General features: G+C 38.5%; 1 protein-coding gene across 1 annotated transcript in view; it reads right to left on the bottom strand.

Moving 5' to 3' along the window:
* LOC310640777 (glutathione S-transferase omega-1-like) overlaps nucleotides 1-14,343 on the bottom strand; it is a 39,751-nt gene that overhangs the window by 19,829 nt on the left and 5,579 nt on the right. Inside the window, exons 4-7 of the mRNA XM_083363295.1 lie at nucleotides 11,492-11,593; nucleotides 8,362-8,468; nucleotides 6,855-7,001; nucleotides 682-904 (exon numbers count right to left, since the gene is read on the bottom strand). Of these exons, the coding sequence (XP_083219421.1) occupies nucleotides 682-904; nucleotides 6,855-7,001; nucleotides 8,362-8,468; nucleotides 11,492-11,593 (579 nt within the window). The remainder of the gene's footprint in view (nucleotides 1-681; nucleotides 905-6,854; nucleotides 7,002-8,361; nucleotides 8,469-11,491; nucleotides 11,594-14,343) is intronic.

Genomic DNA, 14,343 nt, shown 5'->3' with positions numbered 1-14,343 from the left:
TGATGGGCACCGGGCTGAACAGGCCAACGGCGGCATCATACACTGGCGGTCCGCTGATGTATAGTAGAGCGGCGGCCTTTGCTCTGTCGTCAGTGATTTTACTGACGAGGAGGAATCCCTCGACCTGGCCTAGGTGTGATTGCCATCTCTCGGGATGGCGGGTATCAAATTCCCTCACACGCCCGAAGTTTGCCATGTCGTCCGGTCCTGGGTTGCTCCTGTGGAAGTTAAAACTTCCCGTGACAGCTCTTGCCGGGAACTCTCTTCCTCGGCCGTGACTTCAACTCCGGAGCAATCCCACCTTCGTCGCCAGTGAAGTGGCCTAAGGACCACTCAGGACGACAGGCTAGTTAACAACAGGTTTATTTAGAACAAGGCAAACATAGAATAACTTGTCCGGCTTTTATAGCCGGCAGCTGTTAGCGAGAGCCAATCAGGGGTGTTCATTTTGGCGCCGCGTCTAACCGGGACCAATCCGCGTCGTCTTCTGTTGACAGCTCAGGCTTCCGCATGGTCCGGTGTTTTGACAGCCGCGAGCTGTCAGTGGCTGCGCCTGCGCTGTGCGGGGAACTTTGACAGCTGTCATAGTTCCCGCGTGTTTTTCCTGTCAGACTGTTTTCCTTACTTTATACAATCTGTTAAGTGAAGTATATGAGCTGTTTACATATATAATACAAGTACCTTGGAGAAGTATTCCAGAAGCATTTTCTGATAAGCTTTTTCATAAGGGTCTGCAGGGTACAACTTATTTTCTGGGTAAGCTTCATCCAAATATTCACAAGTGATTGGGGATTCAGTGATCAGCTGACCCTTGCTTGTTTCTAGCACAGGTACCATTCCAAGCGGGTTCTTCTCAAAAAACCACTCTGGTTTGTTTCTCAAATTGATATTAACAATTTCATGACTGAGTAAAATGAGATGAAATCACCAAGTTAATTCTTTCAGGAATATGTTACTAAGACCAACTATACCAAAACAAGGAGGTTCAAAGTCGTGGTGAGGAAAATAAGAGGAGGTATGTTGGATATGTTCAAAACCTTGACCTATTTGCAAAAATAATAAAGGCAGGATAAAAAAATGTAAAGAAAAAGATATGACTAGTAATTTCCTGTTATATGCTGTTTGAAAAATGCAGCATGGTAATATTAACTCTTGGAAATCGGAAAAGACGACTTTCGGATTCTGATTTTACGGATATATCTGTGTGTCTCTATATAAGGCTGTCTCTGCACCATCTAACCAGGACAACCAGAACATATCAGTCTGACACTGTGTTCCATCATAGTTTTGGATTTCATGGCATGACTAGGGAAGTAACTCACAATATTACTTCACAATTACCATATATTAAAGTCATAGTAAAGCAAGTTTTATCTTTCAGTAGCATGCAGGTGATCACAGAAGTTCAACAAGCAGCAGTCTTCATTAGCATTAGGATAGGAAATCACCTGGGAATAAAAAGAGCACCCTGAAAAAACAATGGTTATTCACTTTCATATTGTTGCCAAAAATCTGAATGGAGAGACCTATCTATGAAGCCACCAGAAATAAAACTCATCTCTAGAATCCTGACTTTAACTTAACTTGTATGGCAGGGAAAACAGTCTTTTTTTTAAAAAAACACATGTCCTATGGTTGTTCATACAAAAAACAATTTACCAATTATAATAAAATGGATCATAGGCAAATGCTCACTATGTAAAAGGAGAGAGGAGACACTATTAAAAAAAATATAACCAAATGTCACATTCCTTCAATTTGCTTTAGAATCCAAAAAGGAATGTAATTCAGGGAAGCCTATACATGAACTATTTCATCATCTAAAACCAATAATCTACTCATGCAATCAATTCTGAGATGATCTCCAATCAGCAGCAAGACAAGAAATCCTACAAATGACCTGGAAAACATATAATCAGAGCAACAGAAATACTTGCCAGGATTTTAAAAGAAAACAACTACCTCCCTCCCCTTAAGCTATCCATCAATTTCCGCATTATATTTTTAAAACTAGTTTTCATATGAAATCTCTCTGGAGCAGAATCCCCTATTGAAAACAAATCTGAAATTGAAAATGTTCTATAGCATTAAGAGAAGGTAAGTAAATGTCTTTAAAGGCAATTTTTATAAGCCCAAATATCTACCAAACTCTGCTAAAGCTGTTGGTATTTTTATATTAAGCCCTAATGAATATGGAAGGCAAAATATCTGCTTATACTCGATTCCTTTGGCTTTTAGGACGAGCAGTGTTCTCTGTGCAAAAGGACAGTGACGCATACTGTAGACACGGATGATTCCTTTGGGGACTGGCCCTGGAGCAGGGGTTCCTGAAAGATATATACAAATCTCTGGTCAGAATTAACAAAACCTACATTCTATACAAAAAACAATAAGCCACTGTTCAAAAAAAAATAAGGCAGGAAGAAGTAATTATAAACAGGTAGTCTTCAACTTACAACAGTTCATTTAGTGACTGTTCGAAATTACAATGGCACTGAAAAAAGTAACTTATTACCATTTTTCACACTTATGACCACTGGAGCATCTCCATGGTCATGTGATCAAAACTCAGACACTTGGCAACTGACTCATATTTATGTCAGTTGCAGTGTCCCCGGGTCATGTGATCACTTTTCGTAAACTTCTAACAAGCAAAGTCAATGGGCAAGCCAGATTCACTTAACAACCATGTTACTAACTTAACTGCAGTGATTCACTTAACAACTGTGGCAAGAAAGGGCAAAACTCATTTAATAAAAGTCTCATTTAGCAACAGAAATTTTGGGCTCAATTGTGGTCCTAAAAGAGAGAAAAAAGGTAGGGAATAAAACCCTCAAAACAAGTATTGTCTATCTACCTAGTAATTATTGTTAATTACTTAATTAGTAATTATTGTCATTCCAATAGTTTACACAGCCTGCCTTTATACATATGCTACAGCTTGTGAACTATGTTTATGGCTCTGCGTTGTACAAATTCTCTCATTCATAATAGTCAGCAGAATACAAAACGTCCTTTTGTTAGAATATTCCTTATTGGCCAAATTACAAGCAATTTTATGCACTCAAGTTTAATGTCTGTTAACATGCATACAGTAAATATACTGCGGCAAGGCTGCATATCGGAGCATATATTCCACCAAAAGTCACATTAGAAATGTACATGCCCTCAACACATATTTATTTGGCTGTAGAATTTTTGATATGTAACATTTTTTAACCCTAATACTGAAATCCATTTATCGCTTCTGACCACACAAAACCAGGGATCAGGGGGTAACATCCTTAAGATTATATTCTCACTAAAACCTCCATTGCATGTCGTCTCCCACCTCTTGAAAAACGGTGTCCGTGAAGACCAGCCCAGGCTGACAACCCACCGCCTTAGGGAAGGTCACAGAACAGCCTTCACCGAACTGATGATTGTATAACTCCCACAGCCCTAGAAAACGAGGGTTGCCTTAAGCCAGTTGAATTAGATAAACGCGCTCCTCCTTGGATCAGAGCGCTTTCTCACCTTTTCCCAAGCTTCTAGCGAATTCCCCAGACATCTTACTTCGGGCCACCACCAGACAGAAAACGGAACCAGCAGTGCACGTCGGAATTTCCCAAGACTCCGCCTTTTCTCTCAACCTCTATTTCCCTTAAGACTCCGCCTTTTCTCTCTTCTCTCCACGCAGTTTGGCTCCTCCCTCTTCATTGATAGACAGCATCTCCCTCCGCTGGATGCTAAAGAACTTCGAGCTGAGTGATTGATTGCGAAGTAAACTACTTGGCGGGCTGAGCGAATTGATATCGCGGTAAATAATTCCGCGTAGGAAACTCTGGGACGTAGTTACAGGTTAACTGTGAGGCTCCATATCACCGCAGTTAGGAAGAGTGCAAGTTCCATCGAATATGTAAATATAGGTGTAAAAGTCAAATACAAGAATTAAAAGGTGTAAGAACAATACGGCAAAGGTGTAAGAACAATACGGCAAGTGGATTCTACTCCACGTCCTCTACCCGTGTTTATTTTCGTTTTGTCGGTCTTCGGACGCCAGCGTGTAATTTTCTTAGGAGAGAATTCAAAACGTCCCACACAAAGCTAAAGTCATGTCATGTAAACCCCAGTAACACAGGACTTACACTAAACCCTGTTGATTCAACTTAATGTGTAAATCGGGCAACTTGCCTGACGATGCAAGTAGCTATGCAACCAACACAGGAAGGTAGATATGAAACTTATCATCAGCAGTTATATTTTAAATGAAGGTATATTCTAGTGTATTATTATTTATGCTACTAAATATTGCATGACTTTTGTTGGGGTTAGGTGTTTTTGAAGTGTTAAAATGCCCAGAATCTCTGGATTGGGTTGGTGTATTAATATTTGTATAAATAAATAAATCCATAAAACTTTGGTCTTGTGCGTGCTTACTGGCTGTGCAGACTTAAAATCATGTCCAGAAAGGGAAAATAAATCCCACCTCCCGAAGATACCTTTTACATTCTGTAAAATGCTGATTGTAATTGATATCTCATATACCAGTAGTAATGTACACGGTATATTTTAAAACTATATAACCAATCTCTTAAGAATAAGAGGACATATCTGAAGGAAAGTTTATAAAAGAAGTAGACAATCTCTTGGGTCATTGTTTAAGAGATACTAGTTACCAGATTCCTCAATGCCTTCAACAATGGCTGAGCTCCTAGTGTACTGAAAAGTTCTTAAAAATTCAGGAAGATACTCAAGAGATGTATGTGGCTTGCAAAGTAGTCCTTGTTGAACTTATAGCACAGTCAAACATCAGCAGTTTGCAAAAGGAAATGTTTTATGACATTTTGTATTATGCCAGAAAAAGCTTTATGATAGTTTTTATGTGATAGCTTTATTATATAAAATTTGCCAAATTTCCATTCCATGGGAGTCATGGGTTCCAGATTTTGAACACATTCTGTAATTTAACCCATTTGAAGGTACTTTGACTGAAAATGTATTGCCCTACAGTGCACTGTTATACTCAGTTAAAGGTTACAGAAACATACCAGTAACCAATGTCTGACCTCTTCATGGTTTTGTTATTTTGAGCCTGTAACTGTGCATTAAGCATGCATTCAAATTTGTAGAAAGATATGTGCAACTTTGTACCATGTAGATGCACATCTCGTTTATGTGGGGATTCATATTTGATGCAACTGTACTTATCTAGCTTAACCTGCTTTTCAAGCATTATTACTTGGAGAGTACTCATGCTGCTACAGACCAATACCAGGTAAGGCAACACGAATCACAGTTCATGCCAATGCAAAATTTTCTGAAGCAAATGGGAGCATGGATTAGAAGAGAATACTACTCTGTTAGAATTGAATGGAATACTTTATTTGGCCAAGTGTGATTAGACAAACCCTAACCACTGAACTAGAGAGTCACTATCTAACACTCCAATTTTACTTTGATTTAAAGCAAAGACGTAAACAAAGATGGAACAATAAGATAAGTTCAAGCCTGAGATGGAAGGTCATGTCCTAAGATAAATACAAGTAAATGAAAAGTGTGCATTTATCATACTGATCTCAATTTAAATGCCAGTCAACAAAACAAAATGCTTCCTATATAGTTGTCTTCCCTAATCTGATTTCACCTAAATATATTAGACTAATATTTATTTATTTTTTATTTTAATCCCATTTATATCCCGCCCTTCTCCGAAGACTCAGGGCGGCTTACAATCTAAGCACAAATCAAATGTGCTTAGCAATAGCCTTCATTCTATGTATATGCCTGCTTATTATTAGGGCTTCCCCCCCCAAGCAGCATTATTACAAAGTCAGCTTATTGCCCCCAACAATCTGGGTCCTCATTTTACCTACCTCGGAAGGATGGAAGGCTGAGTCAACCTTGAGCCTGGTGGGATGCGAACCTGCAATAATTGCAGGCAGCTGGTGTTACTTAAGGAGGCATTAGCCCACTGCTCCACCAAGGCTATATTGATATTGCTTGCTGAAAGTGTCTGGGAAGATCACAAATGGCAACTGAGGATGTTGTTCCCATCATAAATGCACAACAGTTGCCAAGGATTCAAATCATGATCACATGACTGACAATGCTGTGACAAGTCTAAGGGCAAAAACCAGTCACTTTTTTCAGTGTGTTGTAGCTTGTTCAGTGAAGAATACCTGTAGTCAGTCTTAGCAACAGTGAGAATTACATTTTTAGATGCTCACAAAAATAGTCATGGCTCATTTAGCAACAGTGAGAATTATATTTTAGATGCTCACAAAAATAGTCATGGTTCATTCTCTCTGCCACTCTGAAAGACAGTAAAGAAAACTAAAGTAACTTCCCAGACCAAAAACAATAGGGACAATAGTTTTCTATGAGTGCCAATTTGCTCTAATTTACTATCCATTTCCCTAAGAGAATACAAATTGGAATGACTATAGCTTGGTAATGAAATATACAATCCCATATCCTGCTATGTACCTATCTTCACTTGCTGCTGCAAATAAAAGGAAACCTCTGCATTTGAAGTGTTTTTATTCCTGAAAGACTATAATTACTTTCCAAACAGAAACAAAGTCAAATTGATGTCTCCCCTAAACAGATATACAAGGCAAAAAAAAAATCAACATTGTCATTTAGATTGGTAGAAAGATAAGGATAAAAAAAAATTTCTTCCTGATGAATGTTGGCCATGTTCCTCTTGAAAGGGAAACATATTGAAGATAATTACTATTTCAGTCCAATTATATATTCATTGAATAACACAACACAAAGCACAACAAAACTGATATTAGATGACATGCTGGAGCAATAGCTATCGATATCCCTTGTCATCCACTGAAAAAGCTTCCCATAGTTTTCAAAGCCCATAATCACAGGCCTCAATACTATTATTGAAATATAGTTCAAGATAGCCCTTGAAGATTTGAGGATCAGTTATTGTAGCCTTAACAGCTGGATCTAGCTTCATCATATCAACCCAGCATTTTAACTTTGGAGTATGGTTCAAACATCTGGAAAAGAACAGAAAAAGATTTGAGGTAACAATGAAACTTTGAGGCAATTATCTTTGATTATGTTGCCCTTAAGATAGTGTTCAGTGACATATCTAGGTCAATAGTATAGAAGGGATCCAGGTTCAATATCCAAGTAAAACTGGAAAAGAACTTTGTCTGAAGCCCTGCCATCATTAACCAGCATGGAGAATGTATTAAATTAGATGGCTCAAGACACTCTTTTACATTCCTAAGTGTACATAGAAAGATATATAGTTCTCAATTTGGGTTGTGCTTGACCTCCTCCTTAGAGGAAAGTGCTACAGATATAGCCAGATACCTGTAGTTTAGATCAAATGCATGATTTCATTATTTCAAATTCCATCAGTTCAAATTATAGGGGTTTTCCAGCATATATGATTGGCTTCCAAAACTTTCAAAGTACTACCTAAAAAGGTATTGCTGACAATTAGCAATTATAGAAAGTAAATACAGTGTTAAAAGAATTCAGCCCAAGCTTTCTACTTCCACCTGTGAGTTAAGAAGAATAGAGGACTATCATTTGAAACTGTCTCAATATTCTTGTGTCAAAGGTGCTTTTCCAAAAGTTAACTGGACTGGTTTTTTCCTTGAGGAAGAAGAAAACACTTCTCATCCAAAAAGCTTCATTAGTTGTGACTGGGATGGTGGGGGGGATGAAGCATAGATACGGACAGGTCAGGGGGGAGGGAGGAATAGAAGAATTGTATTTCTTTGCAGTTATCTGATTGTTAGCATCATTCTGAGAGTCATTGAGGCCACCTGGGAGTTTATCTGTGCCCTCACAGGTCACTTGAATCAGAGTGCAAATGGCTCTGGCATCTTTTTGGAACTACTGAAGGGACTGCATTGTAGACAGAAGATAGGCGATGTCTTATTCTTCCCCCTCTGTTGACAGAGGACTGTTCTGGATCACTGACAATCTCCATAAACTCTTATTTTTCTTGTTTGTTCCAAAGCTATTAATTTCTGATTTGCTAACTCATAAAAACAGAATGTCAAGAGACATCACACCCAATTCAAAGTATGGACATGGGCATCAGTCATGAGAAGAAAAATAATGATAGTCTAAACCGAACAAAATTGACCTAATAAATTCTGCTTCAGAAAAATATATTTCATCTACTTGCCTTATGCAGCAAAGTTAGAAGATTAATGGACATATTCAAAACAGAAAAAAGATGATTCTCCTATTCTCTTTTGCCTCCTAATGACATCACTTCTATGTAAATTAGAAATAAAACAGATGGCGCTAATATAGCTTTTCTTGCAATAATCTACAAAAGTAACCATGCACAGGATTTAAGAGCAAAAACTGCAAAAGATTCAAAGCACTTACTCAATTAACTGCAAGGCCTCCATCCGTTCAAACCATGGCCAGATTAGATAATCAATCATGGATACTGAATCTCCACCAAAGAACTTAGTTTTGTGGCTTCCAAGCATCTAAGATAAAGGAAGATGTGACATTTCTAAATAAAATGTAAGGCCTGCCCCCATATTTACAGAAATTAAATAGGGAAAGATGATAAAAAATGGTAAAGATGGTTCACTGCAATTCTTATTCTGTCATCATCCATAATTTGATGTATTTACTTAAATTACTCCTATGCTGCTCAATTGTGTTTACACTGGTTGGTACAGGAAACATTAAATCCAAATTTTAAGAAATGCACAATAGACATAGAGGTGTTAGTGCCAACACCTTTTCTTTCCCCAAATTCAAAATTTATTATGTGAAATTAAGCTATAGAGTTAAAACTAAAACATATGGGAATGTTACAATAAGAATACTGTAAAATCATATTTTAAAGAAGAAAAGTATGAGGGGAAAAAATCTTAAAAGTGCTTAAAATAGAAGTAACTATAAAAGTGAGGGGAGTGAAACAGAAGATGGACAGTAAAAATGGATCCATGCAGAAATTGTCTGTATTATTTAGGATCTGTCCTATCCAAAAGAAGAAACAACTGCCTGAAACAATCTTACATTACGAGTACAAAGATATTTTTACTGTAAACAGTTTCAAATATGGATCTTCATAAAACTCAAGCTCTGATCAATTCAAGGATCTTGGAAGTGTTTTGAGTTCAGATCAGTTTTGCTTCAAGTTCAACAAATTCCCAAAGCTTCCTGAATGCCTGAAATAATTCATTTTGCAAAATGAGTTCCAAGAATTTTTTCAAGCCTTGCACTCAGACTGGCTTGAAACAAAATCTTTTGTACACAAGCGTATTTCTACTAATGAGAATGTATTTCTCCATGCGCAAGTCTGTTACCAGGAATAGTCCATCTCCTTTAAATTGATTTAAATGTTAGAGTTTTAAGAATATGTGTTAATCCACCAGTAAGCCTTAATTCTTATTTGTACTATTTTGTTAACAGGAAGGGATAGGGACAAAAATGAAGGCATTGATTAATAAAGAGAGCTAGCACAAGCAACAGCTTCAGAAATGTGCATTTTCCTACATAGAGAGATGTTTCTTTCTTATTTGCCTCTCTTCAGAAATTTGATTCTGCACATCACATGGTTAAATGTATTTTAACCATGGTTTGTGGAGTATCAAAATGGCAATGTGGCTTATTCTGAAGTATTCTAGTCACTGAAAGATGGAAGGGGTTATCTCCAACTATTCTAATGAAAAAGCGTAAGTTTAAAATTTCTTCCTATGGAGAAAACTTCTCTCACCAGTCGCACGCAGTCAGCTGAATGTGGCTCAACTCCCATTTTCCCTGAATAACTCATTAGTATCCTAACAGATACACTTATTAGTAACAAGACCTTTGATTGCTTGAAATCTTTTACCTAGCCTCCTTTTGAGAAGGTGACATTATCAGTTTCATCTTTCAATGACTAGAAAAATACTTTATGGTAGACTCAACAACCATTCCAGTCATTAAAAAGAGAGCTTTCAGGAAAGGGACTATCAAATTCCCAACAAGGATAGAGATTAAGAGACTCACCGTATCAACGTGCAACCAAATGCTAGATAAACTTGGCTATCCTATACAGTTTTAATAATATAGGTGGTACCAACAAGTCACTGCCCTGTTATTGGGAGTCACGTCATGTGACGTGTAACACCTTTTTGCATTGCGGGTAATGGGGTGGGCGTGGCTTCGGTACAATGAAACCGGCCCATGGGCCAGCAGTTTGACACCCCTGTAGCTGAACCTCTAATTAAATGGAGTGTGATGAAAAGGGAGGTTTCTTGCTGGCTGAGTATGCCAGAGCAATGCTTTCCCTAATTACCTCCTGATGGTGGATGGTGTAAATTCACATCTCTCCAGGTATCTATCATCTAGGGTATAGTCAATTACCTGCCTAGGGTATACTTGAAGTATTTTCTTAATACCGTGTGCACATGTAACTTCTACCAGGTCTGCTTTGGATAGAAACGAGGGGATATAGTCTTTTGTGCTGAATAGAATTACAAATCCATCTTGGATCTAAAACAAAGGTCCGATCTTCACACCGCTTTATCTTGATGAAACACATGCAGATCACCTCTCATTATAGAATACCGTTCATTGGCCAACTTTTCTAGCTAAAGTTAGGAATACCAGAGAGAATGTTAATAGGAATCTGTCCAAAATAAGAAACTGTTAGGAGCACTAAAAAGAATGAGAAGAGAATCAGTGAATCATGGAGGGTGACGTGAACTTCATACATCTGGAGAAGCTGTATATGAATTTCCTGGGATTTCAGGAAGAGAATAAGTCCATCTTATTGATGCTTGAGGCAATGATAGAAAGGCAGCTGCAGCCTGATTCCTAGTGCTGCTGCTTTGTGGATTCTTTTTTCAGTGTTCTTTCCATTCTACATCCTCCTGGATCTACAAGCCCTTCTCCTCCCTTTCTGTGGAAGAATAGGTAAAAACACGCACACCTGCTGAGTTCTTGCTGGCCTGGTTCTCCCTTACAAAAAATAATTTTTTGTAAGTTGATAAGTTTTTAAAAGATGCAAAAAGAATAGGGGACACACACTTGTTAAGGCTTGTGCCATACAACTTCCCTGTAAAAAAAGTAAAAATCTCAGACACAGCCACATCTACTCAAGTACTGTATGAGAATGGCTCCCCCTAGGGACAGATTCACACAACTTCATATAAATTGAAAAGTTATTTAAACTAGGTACATCTGACAGCTCTGTGTATCCCTAAACAAGATCTTATTAGGAACAGAGTATCATACAATAAAAAACAACTTTGCCTTTAAAAATGGCTGCAACTGATGGGAACAGAATAGAAAAGTTCGCCTAGCATATACAATATGTCAATCAGCATTCAAGGAATGCAGGGAATTCTCTACTTCATTCTTTTCCAAATCTCATGTCCTCCAGAACTATTCTGCCTACAATATAAATCTCCAAGCCACCACATTTAACAAGATTCTAATCTGGAAGGCAGCTATAATTCATTATGACATTTCATTGCTTTCTTTTAAAGAATTAAGGTCATGAACCATTTACCTCTTCAAGCTTAAGAAGCTTCTCCTGGTACTCACTCTTTGGTGCTGATGCATCTTCACCATTCCTGATAGCCAGAGTATACTTGTAGCCTATTGGAGGTAGCTAAGTAAATAAAAAATGATACATTACCAAGGTGCCCCAAAATATAGGATGTTCATTCAAGAAACAAAATATTATGGGAATATAGAGACAATATCACCAACAAAGAATAAATTGTCCTTATAAATAAAAATGGGGACCAGATGTCTTACAACAGCAATTAGGACCAGAATTTCTATTGCTAAGCAATGTGACAAAGTGTCACATTGCTTAGCGTTAGCAATCCCTGCTGTTAAACAAGAATTCTGGACTGATAGGCAAATACCTCCTCACCACTGCTGTCTTCCAACAACCAGGTTCAGCAGGAAAGCTGGCAAGTACCAGGTGGCTTGCAAGCAGGCTGGCAGGCAGGCAAGTGGCTGCTGCCAGATGGCAGAGGGAGCAGGCCAGGAAAGCATAGCCCAAGTGCATCAGGGCTTGGAGTACTTGCTACGTGGTGGGAGATGATACTTGAGAGTGCACAAGTGGAGGGGAGGCATGCCTCGAGCAGTGGGCTTGGGTGATTCTTGCTGGATGGGAGGGGATGCACAAGAGGTTACAAGTGGCAGACAGGCATGGTGGAAGAGGGTGCGCAAGGGCATGTGAATGGAGAGGGAGGCACCATGCGAGCACAGGGGGACCTGGGCTGGCTCCAGCCAGATAGGAGAGACAATCCAAATGTGGCAGGGCATGGGGTGGCGGCAGCTGACCAAGGGTGTGAAGTAGCTGGAGAGATTGGGTGTGAGCTCAAGGGTCAGGGAGAATGCACAGATGGAGGAGACTTTCCCAAGCAACTTGTCACCTTTTCTGCTGCCTTCCCTATTGACTTTGCTTCTAGGAACCAGTAGGGAAAGTTGCAAGTAGTGATCATTTGAGTGTGGGTTGCTACAACTGCTGTAGGTGAGAGCAGTTGAGCAATTCAAAGGTAATTAATTTTGAGAAAATTATGGCTGATAAAGAGTGGTTTGGATACAGTGGGGAAATTAAGCTTAAATAAGAAACTTGAAAACAGGACACATAATGATTTAATAAGATGACTTTCATAAATAAAATTGAAATATAAGCTGATTAAAAAAGATGTTATATGTTGATGTTGTTGTTAGTTGTACAAATACTAGAAAAATCTTTATACTCAACCTTGTACGTATTGCAAATATAAAGAATTACATTTGTTTAATGCAAACAAAAAGGAGAATACTATTGGAAGCAGAGAGGATCAGGGAAATATATCATTGACTAACATATTGATTAATTATAGAAATTATTATTGATTGTTCTTAAATATATGAACCCAGACAACACACTGTTTGCTAAGCACTAGGGATTGTTATTGTAAAAAAAATCAATAAAATATAATGATGAAAAAGAATTGTAACTATCGATTACTCAACATCTCTATAATGTTGAACTGTCACTGAACAAAGACTAGATATAAGATAACCTTTATTGTCATTTTTTACTGTGGGCACGAAGACACACATCAACAACTACCCATATTTACTTAGCAACAGCTCCTATAGATAGTCCCAAAATCATAGTATTGCTGTCTTTTTGAAGCATTCAGAATTTAGGAAAATTTTTAAAAACAATGTTCCTTTCATTTATCTCATAGGACTGTGGTGGCGAACCTATGGCACGCATGCCACTGGTGGCACGCGTGCCATTGCTCCAATCCTAGGCCTTCAGCTGGGTTTTATAAAAACCTTTTCGCTTTAGGCCTCCGCCACCATGTGCAAAAAGAAAAAAAGTTTCAATCAATCAATTTCAACTTCTCACGGGGAAAAAAAAGATCTTGCAAAGTTGGAATTGATTGAACTTTTGAGTTCCACCCACTCTGCCTTTACCACTGCAGCCACGCCAACCCAATTGGCCACACCCACCCAATGGGCCACGGCCACCTAGCACACGACGATACATAAGTGCGTTTTGGGTTGCAGTTTGGGCACTTGGTCTCTAAAAGGTTCGCCATCACTGTCATAGGAGATACAAATGACAGTAAAGATTTGTCTCTAAACTACCTATTTATTCCTTTGGTCAGATTCAAAGTCTCCATATTGCCTACACTTCACAGAATAATAATCATCTTCCCAAAAGAGTTTTCATTAACCAAACTACCGTAATTTTCATTCAGTGGATCCCCAAACTTTGAAGAGTGTTCTTTATACACTTTAGTAAATAAACAAAAGACTTTGTTTCTCAACCTCAGTAAAATGTGAAGTCTTCAGCTCCCAGAATGCTAGCTGCAGAATTCTGGCCAAATTTGGGGGCAGAACTAATAAAGGAATCAGCCTAGAATCCCTATGTAGCCACAAGCAAAGTAAGTTCAACCTCTCTTGAATTCCTTTGACCCTTATCTAACTCCAAGCATGTGCTAGCTAGCACTTGCAGAGAATATTACTGTCTATAGGCATGAGTAATATACATCAATCTAGTCATGCCGGCCACATGACCACGGAGACGTCCTCGGACAAGCGCTGGCTCTTCGGCTTTGAAACGGAGATGAGCACCGGCCCCTAGAGTCGGAAACGACTAGCACGCATGTGCAGGGGAACCTTTACCTTTACTAATATACATCAAATTGATTTTTTGTACCTCACACCTACAGTTTCAACACAGACATGGAATAATTAATATTTGAGAAGAAAAAAGGTAAAACACAAAGCCCTAAACAAACAAAATCTTTGCTCTTTAGCACAAACTGAGGCTGCTCCGAGTCTGGTTCAGAGTATAGTTTGCTAATTAAATCCTACTATGACTCCTCACCCAGAAATCGG

This window comes from Vipera ursinii (genome assembly GCF_947247035.1).
Source record: "Vipera ursinii genome assembly, chromosome: 5".
In the NCBI taxonomy this organism is placed as follows: Eukaryota; Metazoa; Chordata; class Lepidosauria; order Squamata; family Viperidae; genus Vipera; species Vipera ursinii.
The sequence above is the reverse complement of the archived record's forward strand: the minus strand, read 5'-3'. Positions and strand labels throughout refer to the sequence as shown.